This window comes from Haliotis asinina, chromosome 6 (genome assembly GCF_037392515.1).
Source record: "Haliotis asinina isolate JCU_RB_2024 chromosome 6, JCU_Hal_asi_v2, whole genome shotgun sequence".
Classification (NCBI taxonomy): domain Eukaryota; kingdom Metazoa; phylum Mollusca; class Gastropoda; order Lepetellida; family Haliotidae; genus Haliotis; species Haliotis asinina.
The window spans coordinates 37,266,153-37,290,536 of record NC_090285.1 but is presented as its reverse complement, the minus strand read 5'-3'; the positions used below and the strand labels follow the sequence as shown (position 1 = coordinate 37,290,536).

Here is a 24,384-nt window from a genome sequence, read left to right as displayed (position 1 = left end):
CGGTCATCATTTTCTTCTAACACTGGTATTTAGCTTCAAGAACACGGTCTTGCAGAACCATAACAATTTTTAGCAATTTAATACTTGATTACCAAAGGATTTGTACTCTGAAACATATGCCTAGGACAACAAACACAATTTTAACAAAATGCTTTTGAAGATATGGACTCACTCAATAAAATTATCCTGACAGGCAAATTAGACCATGAATCGGTGGTTCATCTGTTGCGAGAATCCAAAGAGACAGAGATCCCAAGTCTCTCATATACCTTTCATGCACAGAGGCTTGCATTATCAAAACACTGCAGTGAGCGAGCTGTATACTCCAGTGAGAATTTGTTAACATGGTTCATAAAAGACTGACAAACATCAATGAAACATGGTCCTCAGGTCACAGGTCCTGATGATCTAGACGACTACATTGGGCCAGGAGTCGAGGATTAGCATAACGTCACCATTACTAAACAAAACAGTTACATCAAGCCTGTAGCTTTGAGGCTGATATTTTGTTCTGTGTCTGCATGGACTGTTCTGCAGAATCAGGTACTTAACACTCAATGAATCTAATTTCAAAGTGTTTTATAACTGGTCTAAACTTGTCAAAAGAATATCAATGCCATGCATCCATATTTGTCGGTTTGTATATCATAAGAATCAAATTAATGAACAAAATAAAAATTAAGAAATGAGTAGCTTTATGTTTTAAATTTCATTTGTGTAAAATCGATCTATTAGTTTAAGATCAGAAAACTGAAAAAGATCAGTTACATCTGCTTAAAGCACTGATTGTTTACTATTCATAAAGTAACAAGCACTATTCATAAAGTAACAATAAATTAAAACAATCTGAGCAGATTTGCAACAAAGAAATTATAGTTTAGGATTCTGTTAAGGTATCACAAAATCAACAAAAGCAACAGAACACTTTCCATATGAAAAAGAAACGTGTTTCTGTTTACCTCAAGATGTGGACCAGACAATCCAGTGGTCAACAACATGAGCATCAATCTACCTAATTGGGATACGATGACCTGTGTCAACCAAGTTACTGAGTCTGACAACCTGATTCCATTGACTGCTCCTACAACAAGCATTGGTTGCTGAAGATCAAATCTAATCCAGATGTTCATGAGTCATATATCAATATGAAATCTCTGCTAAGAGCAGTTTGTGACTCATAGTGTTAAGACATGTCACTTCAAATAGTGACAAAACCAGATGATTTGTAAAAAGGTGAGCATATCCTGTTGGCAGTGGAATCTGTCACACACACATGAAAAGGCAAAACAATTATTCAAGTTTGAAAAAAGCATTTCAGCATCTCCACTGAGGTTGTGTACTTTAAACTTTTACAAAATATTTTTTAACTCATCATCTTCTTTTCATCTGTTTTGGCACCACCAATGGCTGTATTGATAGGGTAATTAAACAAAGTGCCAAAGCTGCCTACAAACTGTTTTGGCATTTCCACACCCACAGACAGAAGAAACCTCATCACCCTTGCCTCCTTGTGGACTTGACAACAGAGTCGGGAGGTCTGACGATGCTATTATCAGTCGTCATGTGCACTCTATAATTTTACATTGAAATCAACAAGAGGAAGAAACATGATCGCAGGCAAAAGGACAGACTGAAAGCTATGGAATTCAAGTTTGAGAAAAAAATCTTAACCACAATCTCAATTTCAGAAAAAGCGTCTTGCTATCACCTTCCTGAATGACCCCTGGATAGTTTGTAATGTGTGTTGACGGTGTCACTTCGATTAGTGAAATTCACACCATCTTGAGGTGCTTGAGACAGAAAAAGTAGACACGAGGATCTTAGCGCTTACAAGAATGCTATTACCAAGACCCAGATGCCAGACTGTCAGATAGAGATGTCAACCTTAAAAAAGGTGACTTTGCTGCACAATGTATCAGTATAGATTTTATGAATATAGTGAGTGAATGTGAGTGAGTTTAGTTTTATGCCGCTTTTAACAACATTCCAGCAATATCAATGCAGGGAGACACAAGAAATGGGCTTTACACATTGTGCCCATGTGATTATGAATGTAAACATTCAATCATTACTAGAATTTTTACTTTACTTAGAAAATATCTTCCCAGAAATAACATGCTGCAATATGGATGTGTTTTTTTTAAAAGATTAAATGAAGAAAGCTGTATGCAGTAAAGTACAGTGATGTCTCTGCATATTAGGCTTGTGTCAAGAATGTTAAATGAGAGATTGTGCTCATGTACATCAGTAACAATCAATCATAAAGTATTTAAACTTTGTTAAAAGAGCCTTAAACCCAGTACAGTCATGACTGGACCAGGCAACCAAATGATTGATATCATGAGCATTTTTTCCAAGCCATTGGTAGGATACCATGATATCAACCAAGTCAAGAGCCTGATGATCTGGGCCCTTATTCTCGAAATGTTCTTAACTTTGATTGTAGCCAGTGTGATAAGAATGGACCTAAGTAGTTTGTACGACTAAGAACGTTTTGAGAATAGCTGGCTTGGTTTATTTACACAAATCTTATGTCACAGGAGGCCTATGAATGAGTGAGTGAGTGGGTTTAGTTTTATGCCACACTCAGCAATGTTCCAGCTATATGGAAGTGGTTTGTAAATAATTGAATCTGCACAATTCAATCCAGTGATCAACAGCATGAGCATCAATCTGCGCAACTGGGAACTGATGACATATGTCAACCAAGTCAGTGAGCCTGACCAGCCAATCCCATTAGTTGCCACTTACGACAAGCGTAGTCAGCTTTCATGGCAAGCAATTGGGTTGCTGAGGGCCTACTCATGGGTCACAGGAGACCTTCGGGCCATTAGGGTAGCCTGATGGTGAAAGTGTCTGCTTGCCGTTCCAACTTAAATATGTCACATGGGTACAAGGGAAAGCAAATTTCTGAAGTGTCCCCTGCAGTGATATTGCTGGTATGTTGCTACCAGTGGCATAAAATCATACTCACTCACATACTACTTCAGACCTAACCAGAAACCACAATGGGGCAAAAAAGTTGTGGATATTGAAGAAATCATTACATTTTAGCGAGTATCCTACAGATTTTAATCCTGTTATATAAGAGTTCATGTCTATGAAACCCCTCTGACACGCATTTCACTACATTAGTTTCCGAAGGATCTCATGTAATAATCTCTTCACTCCCTAGGGAATGCTGGGATCCATCTATTCCACCATCTCCACAGAGGGCTGCCTAAAGAGAAAATAATCCCCAGACACATTTATTTTAGAATATGTGAAATGGAAGAAAAAATAGATCATTTGGACAATAACATCTTCCACAAAAGCTGGCCAGGGAATACACCAACTGAACATCTTATACCATCAAAAAATCTTTAAGCACTTTAAAAAATATCAATTAAGAAAGAATAAATAATTCAAACTACTGATAGGGTGAGTTTGATTTAGCTCTTCTGCAAATAAGTCTAAAATTGGTACAGGGGAAGTTGGAGTAAAGACACGAAGGAAACAGGCCGGCAATTTCCACAATTAAAGCTGTGAGAGTGGTGCTATCACCAACTGTAAGTGTCCATCCTCTGCAGTTAGCCTCAGACAAGCTTAGTGAAAAGTGGGAATCGATAAAGAATTATTTCAGAGCATGCATTACATCCATTGCTAGTGTGACTATATCCTTTGCTAACACCAAATAGCCAGCAAGTGATGAAACATGGCACATTAAATGCGAAATTCCTTCATGACATAGACAGCAGTGATTCATTATCTGGACTGTTGTGAAATACTACTTCAGGTTCAAGTCGTGACAGTTTTCTATCCTGTTATGTGCATTTGACTCCAGTTTATTTAACATAACATGGACCGTTGGCATGAGAGGATAGTTAATTGCCGATTTCACCTCACTGACATTAAGTCATGAAGTTTCTGGTTCATGTTACATAAGCAAGTAAGTACAAGGTGCCTGATGCCAAAGTCAGCAATATTCAAACTATTCCATGCAAGCTTGAAAAAATGTCATCTCAGTTTTATGATATCTGCAAGTCCTGTCAGACATTGTGAACACACAATCCACACTAAAACACACAATCCACACTTTCACATGCATGCAAACTGTTGACAATTCCGTTTCTCTGCTAAGAGACCAAAAGACTGATTTCCCAAAATTTTGAAAGTTTTAACAGTTGTGGTACATGTAAAGCCCACAAATCCGAAACAATTTGAAAACAGTCTTATTCTTTACTGTTTATAACAGCAATCCCTGAGCATTAGGATCAAACATTTGGAAGGCATTAATTACAATATCCTTTACCCCAGACAAATAAAGCATTTATCAAGAAAAGTGGTGGGATTCCGGAAATGCCAGATTATTTTTCATACTTCTAATGACCTCAAATATGGCTTCTGGCAAGTGCATATCACAGGCTTATGGATGCCAAGCAATAAACTGATGGAAATTATGGGGGACTACTGGCATCATATTATCTATCTGGTTTAATGCAAGCTACTAGAGAAGGATATGTACAGCTATCCAGACACCGGTTGCCTCAAGACTCAGTGTGATGATACCCTACCATCAAGTCGAAAGTAGCCTGAGAGAAGGATGTGGATCTACTGAGTCCTCAGATAACAACACCAATCCTGTAAATATGACACTAATGGTCAAATCTAGCCGGCTTTGATGTTGGTTTGTATCAATAAGGTTTGATTAGTTTGATGTATAGTATCTTGAGGCAGTGTTGTAATCAGATTTAGTCAGGATATGTCAATAGTCAGGTTCAGTGGTTGGAGAAGAGGTACAAATGTCCCTTCTATCTGTTGTGTTGGGTAGCATGAGGACACACTCATGTGCATCAGAAGGTGAGACCATTATAGTGAGTAACCATTGTTTTATGCCACTTTTAGCAATATTCTATCAATATCACATCAAGGGACACCAGAAATCTGCTTCACACCTTGTGGTCATGTGCGGAATTGAACCTGGGTCTTTGACATGCTGAAAGAACACTTTCACTACAGGGCTACCCACTGCCCCAATGTCACTGTAGAACTGTATTCATCAGGGTTGACCATGATGAACACACATCTACCACCAGGTTGACCATGGTGAACACACATATGCCACCTGGTTGACCAAGGTGAACACACATATGCCCCCTGGTTGACCAAGGTGAACACACATATGCCACCTGGTTGACCAAGGTGAACACACATATGCCACCTGGTTGACCAAGGTGAACACACATATGCCCCCTGGTTGACCAAGGTGAACACACATATGCCACCTGGTTGACCAAGGTGAACACACATATGCCACCTGGTTGACCAAGGTGAACACACATATGCCACCTGGTTGACCATGGTGAACACACATATGCCACCTGGTTGACCAAGGTGAACACACATATGCCACCTGGTTGACCAAGGTGAACACACATATGCCCCCTGGTTGACCAAGGTGAACACACATATGCCACCAGGTTGACCAAGGTGAACACACATATGCCACCTGGTTGACCAAGGTGAACACACATATGCCACCTGGTTGACCATGGTGAACACACATATGCCACCTGGTTGACCATGGTGACCATATGTCCATGTACGTGGACATGAAACCACCTATACTAGCAGGTTGAAATGAGAAAGTATGTACCAGCAGGATTTAGGATAGCATGACAAAGCCTGTACCTGCAGGTTTGCATGACAAAGCCTGTAACTGCTGGATAGGATGACAAAGCCTGTACCTGCAGGTTTGCATGACAAACCCTGTACCTGCAGGTTTGCATGACAAAGCCTGTAACTGCTGGATAGGATGACAAAGCCTGTACCTGCAGGTTTGCATGACAAAGCCTGTAACTGCAGGTTTGCATGACAAAGCCTGTAACTGCTGGATAGGATGACAAAGCCTGTACCTGCAGGTTTGCATGACAAAGCCTGTAACTGCTGGATAGGATGACAAAGCATATACCTGCAGGACAGCATGTTAAAGCATTATCAGAAATCTGTCCCGCATCCCTACAATCAGTTGGCATGAGCAAGCCTATCCCAGCAGGACAACATGGACAAGTATAGCACTAGAGAATGTCCATTAGCCCAGGAAACTATATAATCTCATCTCCTGCTGTTTCATAATGAATTTTGAAAAAAACAATTTTGACCTTTCCATCAGGTGATCACATCTACGGCCACTACTACTACTACTACTACTACAACATGGCCTGCAGCAATGCACAACATTCTCAGTAGTGATTGCAATCCATGGGAGTTCAGTCTTTGGAATTGTAAAGCACCCATGAGCACCCTGAAGGCAGATACACTAATGAAGCCAATGGTGACTTGCACTCAGACATCAAGCCAGCTGATTGCTGATGCTGACCATAGACTAACTGACCATTGAACAATCTGGAGTCAAAACTCAGGGGGATTTCCATTTAAAGGTACTCTTTGTGTATAGACTGAAGGTATCAGCTGATATTTCAAAGTTTGTGTGTTGTGTAAGTGAGAGGTTTGAATGGAATTTCACAAAGGCAATGATTTAGTATTAAATTAGCACTCTGTTATAAAGCACACAGTTACACAACCCAATTTAGAAAATTAGGTATTTTTCAATGGAGATGATTTCATTTACCAAATCAACCATTTGGGAATTACTAAGAAGCCAAACCATTCAGCTGAGGAAAGTTTTTACACGTATAGTCAAGTCATACAAATACAGAAAAAATATAAGAACATGTTCCTGAGGAAAATGAGACCAAAACATCAGGAATGGTACATAAATAAATTCTGTGAATAGAAATAAGTATAGAAACAGAGTGAGTGAGTGAGTGAGTGAGTGAGTGAGTGAGTGAGTGAGTGAGTGAGTGAGTGAGTGAGTGAGTGAGTGAGTGAGTGTGTGTGTCTGTTACTTCAACTCATCAAATTAATGATGAAAAGTCGAAATGAAGTTCATTGATGTTTCAAAAGTACTCCTGTTATTTTTGCCGAATCTTCATAAACAATGAGCACAAACATCCTTCAAAGCAAAGGGTACCCTTTGTCACTTGAATGAAATACACATCTATCCATGCACCTTGAGAACATGACTACCACAATCAAGCACTTGAAGGACAACTCCATCCCCGGTCAGACCTGATCAATACATTTCACACTGCCTGCTTGTTTGGCTGCGTCGCCTGCATGATACATGCATGATAATCCTTATCTAAAACTTTATCCCATCACAGAGGAATAGCATTTCACTACATTCCTCTTAACTAGGGAATTATCGGAACCAGAATGTGGCCTAGATTTGGAAGGTGTCAGATCAGTGATGACATTATAAACTCTCCCCAGGGAGTTCATCCGGTCTCTGAGTAAGCCTGAGTGATAAGCCATATAGAGATGGTGTCAAAATTTGCAATGATGCATTTAACCAGGATTTATGTGAACAATAGAAGGGAATAGTGTCCCGAATAAATAATTCACACTGACTTGCAATTAATACAAGTCTGGATTAGAGTCGACTTGCTGTTCTATATAGAATGAGTGAATCGCTGAAGTACTTCTCATAAAGACTTGTCAATAGAGACAAAACTTGTCACGTTCAACCATTTATATTTAAAACCTAGCCAACAGCAATGATGAGACATAACCTAAATATTGAGATCGTTTCATGGAGAAGAATTAATAATGGGGAGTTTATACACTTAATGAAAGACTGATGATGTTGAAGGAATGGGGAACTAGTGATGACATATTTCACCAACTTGATAAAAAATGCACAACACTACACAACTTAACATGAGGCCAAGTATTTATATCAACAAACATAGTGCAATCAACTCCCCTAATTAGGAATATTGATAAACAATGAGCTCAACAAATATAATCCACCACAATCTATGATCAATATGAAAATCAATGCCTGTATTCCATGAGCCAAGTTATTTGGGCGACATTTTGAATTTGAATATCAGCTCCAAAGCATCAAATTTACACCTATGTTTGAGTGTAAGACTTGCATGAATAATTCAGTTTTCTTTCAAATGACATTTGACTCCTATATGTCTTCATGTTTTCTTCATGTGAAAAATTCCCCAACAGAACAAGAAAAAACATGAAATACATGAAGTTAGTGAACATCGTTTCCCCAGTTTCAACCTGTACGTGTATATAAAGCCTAATGTAAATAACTGTACACTACTGAAGATGTGTACAACACATTGCAGTGATCAATGTTCAGTTTATTCTAAGAGGCCATCAAGAACACTTCACGTTAAAATACACTTCCATTTTTACCAAAGTACTCCACACTGATATCTTGACAAAATTTAAAAAACAGCACAGATTTAAATCTGTTCATGTATAGCATGGTCACTGGATTGTTTTAAGATGCATCAGCACTTCCTTTGGAAAATACCAAGTCTTATTGGAAACAAAAAGATCATTTCTTCAAAGCTCAAGTGCATATTGTGATTATGAATATAATTTTTTTTATCATATTCTATTTTTTAAAAATGTTGAGAGTTTATGATTTAGCAGTGTAAAGCCTCAGGTGGTAACAGAAGTGATAGTTTTGCGGTTTCAAGTTTATAAGAGCCAAAGGAAACTGTATAAAGACTCACTGAGATAGGAATCAGACAACTTGATTGCTTTTGTTATATGAAACTTGTGGTTTTCAGTTGGCTTTCCAGTGCAAACCATTTACAGAAATCTGATACATTTCTTGAAAACTTCAATAAGTGTTAAAATTTCATAATGTTTAACCTCGGAAATTGCAGAACTCTTTGAAGTGTAAATGAAAACATAAAAGTGAGCATTACATGACAAATCTGGTGATCAACTTGGATAGAACTCAAACATGCCTTGCACAAAAAATTATACAATGGAATTACAGTGCTATGGAAAAGGAGAAAAAAAATCTATACCACCTTAAACATTCCGCCATCCTGTCATCAAGACACAATCGATGTCAAGCAAGACCCACAACGACAAAATATCCACTGTCACATCCCGCTGGCAACTTCTACAACTAAATCCTCTGATAGTGGCAGCGTAGCAGATGTTATGCTCATGGCCTAGCCAACACTGTGCCAGATTGATTAAACAGTAATCTCTCTTCCATCACGATATAAGCCACTATGAAAGCAGACGACACACAATAACTCTGCAATACAAAAAGTCAGCCATCTTGGATTGTCTCGAAGGGCTACAAACGTAAACTATAAACGCTGGGACACTCCAAAAATCAGACTCGTCAGTGGATACGTCCGCATCCACTCTGGTACAGGGAGAGATATACTAATCCATAACGCAGGACGATTACTCGGTTATGAACAAATCAAACAGTCAGTCTCTCCCTTGTTAGCGTTTTACTCAATTTCTAACATTGCCATGTGTTCTGGAGGGTTACAAGAATTGTTTGATCACCAAGGCAAATGACTGAAGGACTTGGGGGTTCGTATCATCGGGGGCAGGGGTGTGTTTACACAAAAATAATTGATTAAAAATTGATGAAGACAATTGCCTTGTTGCTGACGAGAAAAACGCAGCTCAATTAGTTTGTATTGGCTTCAACTTATGGCTTTGGTGATAAGGACTTGCCATCATAGAAACTCAATCACTTTCAGGAAGAATCAAATTAGATTTGAAATTCGGAATTCGGACACTGTGTCAAATCATTTTGAGCTCAAGCAGAAAGAACTCTTGCTAGGCAGAATGCTCATGTGTTCATCAAGCCAAATGATATGTCCTCTTTCTGGAAGTCTTTTTTTTTAAATATCATCTAGACTGGATTTATATTTTGTAAGAAATAATGATAACAGGAATAACAACTCTAGTACAAAATCTGTAGTCTTATCCTGAGAGAGCTGGGCTTGATACATCGACAAATATAACCTAAATCTTGCATATGAAAGACCAACGAATATCAAACTGGTTATTTGTTTCTGTCAGACATATAAATCTACATTTGTAGGAAATGTTGTCGGGATGCTATTATGTAAATCTAAATGAAATTGATTTTGTGGATCATTGCAATTCTTCCGGCACACCATCATATTATCTTAGCAATGGTGTTATCTCAGTTCTGTAATGGTTACTGGGTATCATTTGCATTATTTCTCAGTCTGTTCATGTTATTTCAGTCTATGAAATTTCAAAAAGAATATTTTCATGTTTGATTCATTTTTCCCTTGGAAAATAGCGAATAATTTAAGGATAAATACAATCAGACATTTCTGTCATGAAATCAGTTTACTGTGTAACAGATCTGTACACTCTAATAAGGTGGGGCAATGTCATGTACCTAACTTACATGGTAACAGTGTCTGAACTGATGTTTACCACATTTCTGTATAAAGTGGTACAAGATAGGGAGTGACTGAGAGGAAGATAGAGTGGACAAAAGGGTGGGTGAGTGGTTGAGTGTTCTTGTCAGTGGTTGAGTGGGAGTAGGTTGAGTGGCTGAATGTTCCCACCAGTGGATGCGCTCAAATAAGAGGTTGAGTGTTCATCTCAGTGGTTGAGCGGGGTGTAGGTTGAGTGGCTGAGTGTTCACAGCAGAGGTTGAGGTTGAGTGTTCACAGCAGAGGTTGATTGTTCACAGCAGAGGTTGAGGTTGAGTGTTCACAGCAGAGGTTGAGGTTGAGTGTTCACATCACAGTTAAGTGTTCTTGTCAGTGGTCGAGTGGGTGGCAGGTTGAGTGGTTGAGTGGGTGGTAGGTTGAGTGAAGGAGTGTTTTGGCCAGTGTTTGAGTGGGTGGCAGGTTGAGTGGTTGAGTGTTTACATCATTATTTGAGTGTTCACATCAATGGTTAAGTGTTCATGTTGAGCAGACCAATGACTGGAAGCATAGTTGAATGTCTATACATGCGGAAGCAGGATCCATTGCCCAATCAATCAAGTGACTGCCTGCAATCATTAAGTAGCTTCATGATGGCAAGGTTGAGTGTTTGCATGTGTGGATGACCCATAGATGCTCATCAGTGACCTTCACACACTGGTAAGAGGTAAATTTAATCTGTTTTAAGAAGGTTGTATTAATGAGACTAAACTTTGATCTCCAATCCGTTTGAGGATCCATGGCTGAACATTCAAATTTGTGGACCAAAATAAATTCGACATAACATGGCATTCCTATTTCCATTTCTCAACAAACATTTCAATTTGTTAGATAAAACTGAAGTCAGTTTGATTCCTTTACTATGACTTTAAGTCATGACAAGTGGATATAACCATGTGTATGTAAAAAGTAGCATTGTGATTTGGGTCCAAAACATAACTATTTATGATAAGAACAGAAAATTACAATGTGTTGTTCCAACAGTTGAATGGTCAACCAAAACAAGTTAACAACTCCAGAGCAGGTGGTTCCAGTTTTTAATCAACAGTGCACTGCATTTCTTTCCGACTGCAATCAAAGGAGACTAAAACATCCATGAAGGATGAGACTCTGGCTTCCTGATGGCTTTCTCTTTTAACAAAACTCCACCTTTCCATCTTCCCAAAACCTGCAGGACACTTCCATTTCAAAAACTATACAAAGGATGAAATCACAACAGAAACAAATGACAGCCCTAACCGCGCTGAGCATCTTCACGTTTCAGCTTCATCAGTCAGTTATCTTTCAGAACAAAGGGTTGATTGCCTGATGCAAGCATTTGCTGGAACACTTTTGTGAAAAAGGCTAGAAAGCTGGAGACTGGAGAGTTTCTTATCAAGTATGTGTATGATGTATTGGGGTATCGTAACATCCAGGACTTTTTGAACAGTTCCATGACCAGAGCAGACAGTGATCCATTCCTATGACCACTTCCAATGCATGATTTGTGTTTCTTCTTTAATGCCTAACACAGCATTATTCCATGTTTGGAAGTGTTCACTATGAACCTGGGCCTAGATTTTTGAAGCTATCGCAACGCTAAGATAGTTGTAAGTGCCATGCATACACCTTCAACTACCTTAGCGCTAAGAGAGCTTTGAAATCTAGGTCCAAATCTTATGTTTCTAATCTTTTTGAATTATTTTACTTAAAATTTCACAAATTAACATTTATTGTGGAACTGTGCAAGTGATTGGCAGATTATTTAACTCATGGTATTCACAGCAGTCAGTCAGATTACTGCTGTTGTCATCTTGAAATAAACTTTACAGAGAACAGTGAACAGTTCACTCACAACACGAGTAGCTTTGACTCACTGCAAGTCTAACTTTTTTTAATGAAACGATTATGTGCCAACACCCTGGCTAATGAGTTTAGCTCACTTTAAATTAGATCATGTTTTCCATACAACTGCTTTGATCTGCTATACTGAACAACTCTCTCCTCACAATGAAAGAGTCATGGTTATGATTCTTGGGCTTTTGGAGGAGTAAGTGTCATGTCAGAATTACGCTGCTTTTAGCAATATTCCACCAATATCATGTCATGGAACACCAGAAATGGGCTTCACTTTCAGAAAGAGATATACTCTGTGGTTTTCCATAAGTAGCTTTGACACACTGCAAGTCTGATGTGACAGTTATGTGCCAACATCCTGTATATGCAATCAAATCATCAGGAAGTGACAGGCCAAATTGTGCAACCTGTACAAATTGCCCAGAAACAATAATTGTCTGTACAGAAGTAATATCATTTGGTAACCTTTTTCATTGAATGACCAGTAGATGTGGTGAAAATAGTTGCAGAACTGATTGCAGTTTCTGGCTTAGAATGTAAAGGCACAATCTCTGCATTCAATTATTGAAGTGATAAATCATTACATCTAGTGATGTTTCATCACCTGTTTCATATTTATGATCACTGTTACTCATGTTTACAATTTCAATCCATGTACACATTTTAAACCATCATTGTCTACAATCTGGACGAGATACATCCCTCAGCAAATCATTACTTGACACAGAAAGACAATTATATTCCTTTCACTATGGTTCACTACTATTTAACTATCATTATGAAACGTGCTGATCATTAGGCAATTGGTATCTAAAACACATACTTTCCTGCATCAGGAAGGTTTGGTTTCCAAAGGCAATGGCATATTGATGGTTGATGTAATGCTCATGAAAGGAAAACACCATATTTTTATGTGTTGAAACGAGCAGTTTATATTCCGGGGTGTTGATCCACAAAATGTTGTGGCGCAAAAACAATCATAAACCCACGATGAAAATATGAGTTATGATAGGTCATTATTTGACAAATGCTTTGTGGATTGGGACCAAGGACATTTCCCTCTGCTTGTCTGCCACACGTTTGCATCCAACAAATTATGTATTATTAAGCTAACCAACCTCCCTTCATGAGTAATTCAAACTCCAAGATGATATCTGCCTGGACACAACAAAGACCCTGTCTTGAGTTTAGCTCACTTTAAAATAAATCATGTTTCCATACAACTGCTTTGATTCGCTATATTGAACAACTCTTTCCTCACAATGAAAGAGTGAAGACAAACCTTTTATAGCATGTTTTTTTTTCTAAATTTTTGTTGCTTAATGCTGCACTCAGCAATAATCCAGCCATATGGAGATGGTTTGTGAATAATGAAGTCTGGACAAGCTAATCCACTGATAAATAGCATGAGCATCAGTCTGCACAAATATGATGCCATGTGACAAACAACCCAGTGAACCTAACTTACCATCCCGTTTGTCACCTCTTACACAAAGTATGAATTGCTGAAGACCAATTGTAACCCAGATCTTCACAGGTTTTTATATCCTGGACTGTGAGAGACGTGACATTCATCTTGATAGATGGCGGGATATGGGATTTCAGATGGCTTCTAGTATTCATGCCGCTTTTAAGAAGATAAAATCCAAATCTGATTCTAATGGCAGGATGAATACTAGATTCACCCAAAAATGGTTGCCATTAAATGCAGAAGCATTCATAGTGCTTAGACAGATGAAGAAAAGCTAAAAAATGCATGATACTAGTCATGCATACTACTGAATTAATGATAGTTTAAGAGACAAATTATCGGTGCCATGTGAACATTAAATGGTTGAGGAAAAATATGGTGACACTAGGAAATGGAAAGCTTTTTATAAGAAATGAATCTTGTCCACTGAAGGAGTTATTTGATCATAAAGGTTCTTCTTTTTAAAAGAGATCAATGCCTAGTCAACATTTATATTTGAAAATAAGACTAATAATAATTAATGTTTAAATATAGAAAACCATTTCTATGAATATGGGACAATGATCTTCAATGCCACAAACTCTGCATGCACTTAAGCATTAGTTCCATCCTTCATAAATAACTCACAGCTGGACAGTTTAAGGGAGAAAATCACGCAAAAGGAAAAGAATTTTGGATTGAGATCCCACATGTGGACTGTGAAAGGTCACTCACATATATATTAGACTGGACCTGTCCAAATGGCTGCCAGGAAATGTTAAACATTTCTTTGAACAAAACAGGACTTCGATATATGGTGCATTGGTTATATTTTCCTGCCTTGATTGGAATATTTTTGCCTTACCATGATACACAAGACTGAATTTCACATTTGCATGAGTGAGAATTTTTTACTAATATTCCAGCAATGTCATGGCAGGTGACACAGGAAATGGGTTTGACACATTGTACCCAAGTGGGGAATTGAACCTTGACTTTCAGTGTGATGAGTGAATGCTTTAACCACTAGGCTATCCCATTATCCTTGTTTGCATGTTAGATACACACAGTACACATTTTGGTTAAAATCTGAGTGGTTGATATCACTTGCAATGCCTTGCAATCTCAGAGTTCATTTCTTTCCAAAAACAAATAATGTTTCACTGTTATACACAAATATATGAAATGGGAGACCTTATTCCTTGATCCACTGGACATTTGTCAATAAACATGGTGGACATCTTATAATGAATCTATCATCAGAGGCTCAGGACAATTTGTCAAAAATGAAAGCAAATGTCATTTTTCACTTCTAACAAAGACAGTGAGCCAGCAATTTTATATTTTATCTGCAGTCAATAATATTCAGACTGACAGACAGAAAGACAAACACAGCTCTTTGACTGACAAACACTTTCCTTTAAACTCTTTCCACCCAAAGTAACGTGGGAACCTCTTAAACCTGTGATTCTCAACCTGGCTTCTCATTGATGACCATCAGGTAAGTCATTCAGAGCAAGTTTAATATCCTAATTTGTCATCTGGTTCAAAATGGGCACATTTTATTGAAATCCGACAGGTTACTGTAAACTCCAAGCCAAACATGACATTACCTAAAGGACACTGATGGCCTATCTCACGTTCCTGTTTATACCAACCACACATGTACTGCCTGTAATGGATGCTGGGCAAGTTAGCTCGACTGTATTCTTGTCAAGTATTTCCAAAATCAGGATACAACATCATACAACACAGCTACTGAGAAATCCTGTCTTCATGAAAAGAATTTGTTTCATATCTCAGCAACTTTAGTCAAACAAAACATTCACAGACTAAAAACTGGCAATCAAGATAATTGTCATGAGGGTAGAAAGAACATGCATTTGAGGATTTGGCGCTTACTTATCATTGTTGGTGTATAATCCCCAGGGAGCCAAAAACACAAGCCAACTGATCACGTGACAATCACGGTGATCACTGTTTGTGATATGATCATGTGACTGAACTGCACTATGGGAATTATCACATGTTCATCCATCACTATGTGCGCCATTGTCCTCATGGATGACTGATAGGTGAAACCTCAAACTCCCATTTGGTCTGAGGATTCCAACAGAGGAGATGAAATACTGTCTGTCACTTTCAAACGAGATTCTGTTTCAGTTTCCAATGGTTGATATCATGAGCAAAGGTCTATGCTGTCAGGATGTGATGAATGAGTGAGCTTAGTTTTATGCCACTACTCACAAATATTCCAGCTGTATGTTGGTGGTGTGGAAATAATCAAGTCTGGACAACAAACTCCAGTGATCAACGTCATGAGCATTGGTCTATGCAAATGGGATACAATGACATGTGTCGAACAAGTCAGGGAGTCTGATCACCTGATCCCGTTAGCCACCTCTTATGATAAGCATGGGTTACTAAAGATCAATTTTAACCCAGATCTTCATGGGTCCGGATGTGAATATTAGACAATCAACCATGTCCCACAACTTAGATTGTCCATTATCACCACAACTAATAAATTACATTCCATGGCAAACTTCCAGATTCAAACACTATCTCAGCATGGTCCAGACATCTTGCCTTGGTAATTACCTTTTGCAAACACATGGTGCCATCACTGATTTTCAGTGTTCCATTCAAATTTGTTTCTTAGAACAGTCAGGAAGGATATTTGTTTGCACTGAGATTCCATGTTCAAGCATATTGTCAGAATGGTGTTGAGGACCTTGACTAGTCACAAAGGAGATGAGAAACATCTATTGTCATCACTGATTTCATTTTCAGTAATTTGTTTCTTAGAATAGTCAAGACTTTGTATTCTTTTCCAATGACCTTCTACAAATAATCCCAATGACTGAATGGTACTATACAACCATGACTACTCACAAAGACTACAGATTATGTTAAACACCTGGCATTGTCAATGTGACCATACTGTGATTCAAAATTAACATTTTATATTTCTCTTCTTTATTTATGTTAAGTTGCATTTTCTTTCATTGGTGGTTAACTAAAGGCCAGATTCTGGACTGAATATTCAAGAACTACTCAGCATTTTGACACATTGTATACACCATCAAGTCCAAACAAGCTGATGGAGTTACGCTCATGATTATTTTAAGTGAGAAAAAGACTTTTGACACTATAGAAGTTAGTAAATTAAATTGAGAAAATAATGTAATTAATTTATTTATTACTGAATTTGTTCACCGCTTTTTCAAGCCTAAGTTAATGATTTAACTCATCATATATGACCTGCAAGAAGAAAAAATGCAAGCATCATTAGTAAAAATGGAAAGAAGTTATTAATCCTGAAAATAAAGAAAGAAATTTGACACAACATAACATCAGAAATATTATATGACTGAAGCACCTTACCCGGACGTTGACAATGGAAGAAATTGAAACACAACATCAAGAGAGAAAATATAGAGAAGAGATAAAACAGCTGTAAAATCAACATTTAAAATATACCTCACTTGAAATACTATCTTTTAATCAATAATCTTCCTGAACATGGATAATTCATGCAGAATGTTAAGCAAGTGTCTGCTGAAAATCTAGAATTACAGAGAGTTTGTGTGTGTGTGAATAATGAGCAGATCTGTTGATGATCAGATACCTTAGAATGTGACAACAGAGTGAATTTTGATACCATAACATGTTACAGCATTGCAAAGAGAATCACAACAATTGTTCAAACAATAGAACTCGACAAAGACAAGTTGGGATAACAGATACTGTCAAAATTGTTGATCAGCAGGGTGTGATTTTGATATTTACAACCTGCACTGGTGCATGTTCAAAATGGCTGGTGCAAGTTAACTGAAGTGACAGGTTGTACTGAGTTCAGGTAATAAAAATCATTCAACATATTATAGCTGTCATCATGTGATATAATTGGGAAGTGAGTCACTTGGAATTTTTCAACAGTTTTGGGATTGATCATTGCAATATTTAAACCATTTTGGTTTGGTCAGCTGAATTTGTGACGAAAGTCTTCATCTTCAGGATCATGTAGACACCTTGCAACATGATATATTTAGATAAAAAAAATACTTACTTGATAGTTTTGCGAGTGAGAGCAGGTGATCCAGGGGTACCTCCTTTCGAAATGCCTGAAGTTGGGACATTTCCAGCTTCTTCATCCTTATACTTCTTCCCAAACACTTCCTCCTCTTCATCAACCTTCTTCTTCTTCCCGAAACACCAGCTGCACAGGACTGTGCCAAGGACCAGGCCTATGACAGCACCAAACGAGCCCACGAGGACCAGCACGACTTGGCCGGTATCATGCATAGCTGGAAAAAATAGACACAAATGTAAATGGTTGCCATTTATGGGCGTGTGAAATGCAAAAGGCAGTGATGTTGAACAGGGTCCTCAGGAATGTCTGTCTGAAATGGTTTATATTTTTTCTTGATGCTTCTGCATGGTTGCATTTCAAGGACTGTGAAAAGAAAACAATGATGAGTCAACTTTTGTTTGTTTGTTGTTTATCCAGCTGTAAAATAGTGGTCTGAACATAATCAAGTCTGGAGTCCACAAACCATTGATCAACAGCATGAGCATCAATCTATGCAGCTAGGATACAATGACATGTGTCAACCATGTCAATGGGCCTGACCACTCGATCCTGAACGCTATGAAACAAACACCTAATTGGACGTCTGCTTGAATCAGCTTATTAGATCAACACTTCAAACTTAGATCAGTCTTCAAACCTTTAAGATTATCTGAGTCTGATCACAAATGATTCCAAAGCAAGGTAACATGAAAGTCTATTCCAGGAAAGAGGCAAGTTCAAGGTCATGAACCGCTGTTGCCATATGTCCAATGGGTCAAGATTATCATGCCTCAGCATATGGACATTCCATAATTTTGAATTCACAAATATTTGGATATTAGCTGATAGGACATAGGAGAAAGAGGAAGACAATGGATTAAAATAGAATAACACTGAAACCAAACCTCTTGGCATTTATTGATATTGGCATATTAGTTTTCATTTTGACATAATTTTCTGTCTTCTCTGTGACTTTAAATTCTTCATGTTCACTATTATCAATATTATTTGCGTGTAAATACAAGTATTATGACATGTGTTTGGAATGTATTTGTGGAGGATGGTCAGGAGTTTTGTTTCAATAAGGGTGTAATGATTTGGATGGCAGAAAATACTAATAAATTAGTGTAAAAGTTATACTTATTATGTTTTTGATTTTCGTCAATGGTACGGAGTCCATTTCCCTAAAGGGAAATACAACAAGCAACTGCTGACTCCAGTTTGCCATGTCCACTCTATACATTATAATTACACCATGATGAAATTTGTTTTATCTTAGAGAAGTGTTAGGGGAACATTTAGAAAACTGTTGGTAGTATGTTACAGTGCAGTGAATAAAGCCTTTCTTTCAACATGAGGAATAAAAACCAAAACAACAGTGAGTGGGTTCAGTTTTATGTTTTTTTTAGCAATATTCTAGTAATTTCATGGCAGGAAACACCAGAAATGGGCTTCACATATTGTACCCATGTGGTTTTCGAACCCCGGGTGTTCGGCGTGCCAAATGAACACTTTAACCATTACACTACCCTACCGAAACCGAACACAACAGACTTGCCCACTAAATGTTTGAAACAAGAACTACCTTGGCATTGCTATATCCCAGGAATAGAAGCTGACAATGCTAAGTGCTTGTTCCAGTACTTGTGATGAACACATGGCGGTTACTCAAATACTGAACGAGTACCATTACTACTTGACGACATTAAAGTCACATTGATTGGCCATACGCTTAAACAATGGGACGTGTGGAGCCTAAATCAATGTGGAGACTGTATATCTGAAGAATCCACAGGAGGACAGTGTATTGTGAATCAGAGAGGATGGGAAGAGCTGGTGAACAGATTAAGTTGATTGGTTGGTTGACTGGTTGGTTGATGTTTCTTTGTCTGGTTGGTTGGTTGGTTGGTTGGCTGGCTAGCTGGTTTGTTGGCTGGTTGGTTGGTTAATGCCAAGCTCAGCAATATTCCAGCTACATGGTGGCGGTCTGTAAATAATAGAGTCTGGACCAACTGAACAACATATGGTATGGATTTACAAATTCTTAAATATTTACAACACAAGATTTCTGGGCTACTTCTTGCCACTTCACTGTCACCTGGTTCCATACCATATGTTGTTATGTCTCCTTCAAACTTCTAAATGCCAATAAAAAATGTGACATGTGTCAACAAGTCAGCAAGTCTGACGTCCTGATCCTGCTACATGCCTCTTACAACAAACATGGGTTCAAGGAGACTGATTCTAACCTGAATCCTCATGAGACACAAAGTGAATGAGGTTTTCTTAAGACAATTTGGACAATGTGTCAGTTTGGGAGAAACTTTGGGAGAAAGTCCATAATGGCTGACCAAACTTTACTACTTAAGCATAAATTGTGGTATGGTAGTGACAATTTGAGCCTCAAACCATGACGAACAATTACATCTAAAAGATGGTGATGCTACTCTGGAAATGAGCATCCATCCAAACCATAGTCCAATCAACCATCCTTGCTTTCTTGCTCAAGAGATTCAAACCTTTAACCAGACATATCCTAGCAACCAGGGGCTGTTAAACCCTGTTAAACCAATTTCCAGTGTGCCACTACATCTTGACATTGAAAATACTGGGATACACACATAGACTTCACATTTCTTGACATTTTTGCTGCTCTGGACAAAACTTCTATGGCAAAACAATGAGCATTGATACCTAACTGACAGTTAACAAAATATCAGCCCTCAAAAGTCAGAAAATAATTGACTAAATGAAAGTCTTGTATTTTTATTTAAACAGGAATAAACAATTTGGCGACTTCCAGTTGGGCCCGTCTCACCTAGTTATAAACACTGAGATACATAAACCTGTTGGGCATGTTCCGATGCAGTTTAGACAGTGTTTGTTTCCTGCCACACTTTACTCACCAGTCAGTGACTCTTTGTCAACCTACCTGAGTCTAACTGTGACAGATGGTCACTTCCAGTAAGTCATGCTGATCCAAAATCAGATTACCACCAACGCTTGTGTGCAACAGAGGCAAGCTGTTTCAGACTGACAGTACTGCATCTTGCATCTTGAGATGCACCAAAGTAGAGTTGTCATGACAAATTACACCCCAAGATACCATTGAAGTGTTATATCTCAGACCCAGATTCAAGGCTTAATGAACCTTATGCAATGCCCGATCAAGATCTTAACAAAGCTCCCAAATGTAATAGTGCTGTGACTTCATTTTGTACTGTTTCAGTTTTATTTAATATTAATGAGTTGGAATTTAGATGGTTTTGAACAATACCAGCACTGGATGAAGGTCAAGAGTATGAAGGTCAAATGGATGAAGGTCAAGGGGATGGTCAAGGTCATTGACTTGTATGACACATGTCATCATATCCCAATTGCATTAATCGATACTCATGCTGTTGATCATCCAATCATCAGGTCCAGACTGGTATACTGCTGAGTGTGGCGTGAAACAATAAACTGACAAACCATGACTCATATCATGTCAAGTTTTCCTCCACCATTAAACTGACATGCTATGATGTAACAGGACTGCTCTTCACAACAGTGTTGAACCGAATCCTGGACCCATTAAAGAGCTGTAACGTGTTAAATAATGCCACCACCAACTGCACCCAAGGCAATTGCTCCAAGAATGAGAGCATAAAGAATTAAATATGCATCCCTTACCATTAAAACTGAGAATTACATGTCTACGACAAGGTACTCTAGCATGCAAACAGAATTGGTTCTGAGACTAAATGAAAGAAAATTAATTAAGCCAATGTTAAATCTGACAGCTTGTTGCATAATATAGGTTCCCTTATCTAGATTGGTGAAATATTCATCTCATTTGCCCTTCTCCCTTTTGAACTTCAGCACTCACATGGAAGTTAATGCTTCAAGCTTCACCTGGCTTCTGGTGACATGGCCTTCATCTAGGATGGCAATGCTACTCTCAATCAAGCCCATTTTATAGTGGCAATATTGATCCAGTTTTCTCATACATGTTCCCAACTATGCAAACTTTGCAATTACTCACAGACACTAAATCCTGTCCCTGTGTCTGTGCATGACATTCAGATGAAATCTAGTCACTTAGGTTAGTGTGAGTTTTAAACATTTTAGCCAGGATTATCAAATTGTGTTTGGATACACATTTCTAAATAATCCTTGCTGTCTTCCCATCATATTTTCTTCAGTAATCTTTTGCACAGGAGCCATAAATGGATGATTAGTGAGACATTTTTAGCAATATCACGATGAATGACACAAATACGTTTCACAAATTGTACCCATGTGGGTAATAAAAACCAGGTCTTCAGCGTGACAAGCAAATGCTCTGCCATTGGTTCTGTCAACCCATGATGCATACAAAACACCATGACGTAATTTGGTCCATCTTAGCGGGAACACTTAGAAAACAGTTCCTAGTATGTTACAATGCAGTGAACAAAACCTTTCTTTCAGCATGAGGATTAAACACCGAAACAACGATGAGCGAGTTTAGTTTTATGCCGCTTTTAGCAATATTCCAGCAATATCATGGCAGTGAACACCAAAAAGAGGCTTCACACATTGTACCCATGCGGGGCTTTTGAACCCAGGACTTTGGCGTGATGAGTGAACACTTTTGGCTTCAGTTTTATGTAATCTTCAGCAATATTCCAGTAATACCACTGCAGGGGACACAAGAAACCCAGGTCTTTGGGGTGACGAGCAAATGCTTTAACCACAAAGCTACCCTCATCACCCCCATAAATAGATGGTGATGACGGCAGTGGTGATGATGATGATTTTCTCTTTTTTTTTCAGGTAATAGGTGAGCTACTTTTCACAAATTGTTCAAACAAACAGACGCTAAAGGGCATAACACAGTATTAATTGTCCTTCACACCAAACATATCACATCAAAGTATGTGCTGCTATAAATCTCCCAAAGCCTCTATTTCTGACACATACAGTCCTTCCGATCCTCGACTGATCGGCTTTTGTGACCATTGGCTGTTGGATGCAACAGTTTAATTCCCACGGTTCACAACACTCCAGAATGAGCACACACTTGGGCAAGCTTGGCCGCTATCACCTTGCAATTTGGGCAATAAAAAGATTGTCATTCACAACACTGTCCCATCATCAAGGCTTACTTTGACGTTGAGATGTTTTCCTCTAGGATTAAGAAGAAGGTGATGGCTGTCCTATCAACAGCTTACTCTGACGTCCAGATGTTTTTCCTTGGGATGAAGTGAAAGTTGAGGACTGTCAGAGAAACTTCTTTACAGGTATCATTTGTCACTGAGTCAAGCGGGATTATAAAATTCTGATGATGTCAGATCAGCAATATGTTTGCCCAGGGGATCACAGGCAGGGATTGATCTAAGACTCAAAACTAACTATCCTTGGCAGGTTACCTCAATACATGACAAACGTTCAGAGTCCGTCTGCAGTATTCCAGCTGTATCTAAGGGGGGCTTCCAATCCAATTTTTTCACATCCAGTTTTTTTGGCGCATGTGTTGTATCCTAAAAAGTTATTAAGTTATTTTATTATATGTCATTCACATTCCGTCCAAACTGTTGCAATGTGATGGAAATAGGTCCTGCACCTATTTTTGATGCATCACATTGGAAAATGCACTGGAATTTCTTTGATAACGTAATATACTTACACACAACTTACGCTCAAGGATGTTTCCCAACATCATGGCTGCAGTCAGGTACATACTCTCTTCCCCATTCAAATGCGAGTTTCCATTGATATCAGTGCACATGATATGAGTCACATAAGATGTTGAACATCTCAAAAACATGGTTGAGAAAATCCTGCAGTTTATGACAAGAAAAGTAAGGATTACTTGCTTGGTTCCATCTTAGATCATAAATGAAAACACTGTTCATACACTGGAAAAAAATGCGTAGTGTGCATATAAAATTGCACAGATAAACACATGTATCAAAAGTTTTGGTCACAATGTGGAGGTGGTCTAACCAGTGACTCTTTGAAGCTGGACAGTAGTACCATTGGTAGTATGAGCATCAACAATGAAATCTTTGGGTCATGACACACAAAATCCAAGGTTTGCTTGAAAACAGTGTGCTGTTATCACTGTATGATAATGTGAACATGAATAGTTTCAGATACTTCTTCCTTCTTCCTAAAAAATACCATGACATTTTGTGATAATCAGTTCTGTGCATGATGAATCGAAACAACAAAATTCTTTCCACTTTCATAAAAAAATGTACACATGTGACTACGTCACAAGCAATAATTTGTTTAAGCAGTTTTACAGCTGTATGTTTGTAAACAAACTGGGTCTGATTGTCACCATGCGATACAATGACAGAGCATGTGTTTATGCATCTTTTTGAAATAGTGATGATACCAATGTGTTTCACTAAAAAGCTATCAATATACAAACTGGAGTAGTATTTGTGTGGAAGACTTAAAAATAATGTGCTTCATATATTAAAGAATGGAGACCTGATCTCTAATCTCTATGTCATCAATATGCTTGTGCCAAGGTCACCAGTGACTAACACCTGCTCCACTCCATGTTTTCATCAAATATTAAGCAGACATGCTGTGGTATAACTGGAATACCTTTAAACAGAAACCATGACGATCCTGGTGAGAACTTGTCTTCAGCAATCCTTGCTTGTCATAAATGGGGACTAACAGGATTGAGTGGTCAGATTTAATGACTTGGATGACACATGTAATCGTATCTAAATTGT

At 38.3% G+C, this 24,384-nt stretch overlaps 1 protein-coding gene across 5 annotated transcripts in view; it reads right to left on the bottom strand.

Moving 5' to 3' along the window:
- LOC137287639 (synaptotagmin-7-like) overlaps positions 1-24,384 on the bottom strand; it is a 243,029-nt gene that overhangs the window by 83,227 nt on the left and 135,418 nt on the right. For 4 of the 5 annotated variants that reach the window (XM_067820021.1, XM_067820020.1, XM_067820018.1 and 1 more), the window contains exon 2: positions 17,663-17,900. In XM_067820021.1, the coding sequence (XP_067676122.1) occupies positions 17,663-17,900 (238 nt within the window). Of the gene's footprint in view, positions 1-17,662; positions 17,901-19,721; positions 19,798-24,384 lie in introns of those variants that run through there. The other variant, XM_067820019.1, reaches the window with a different exon arrangement.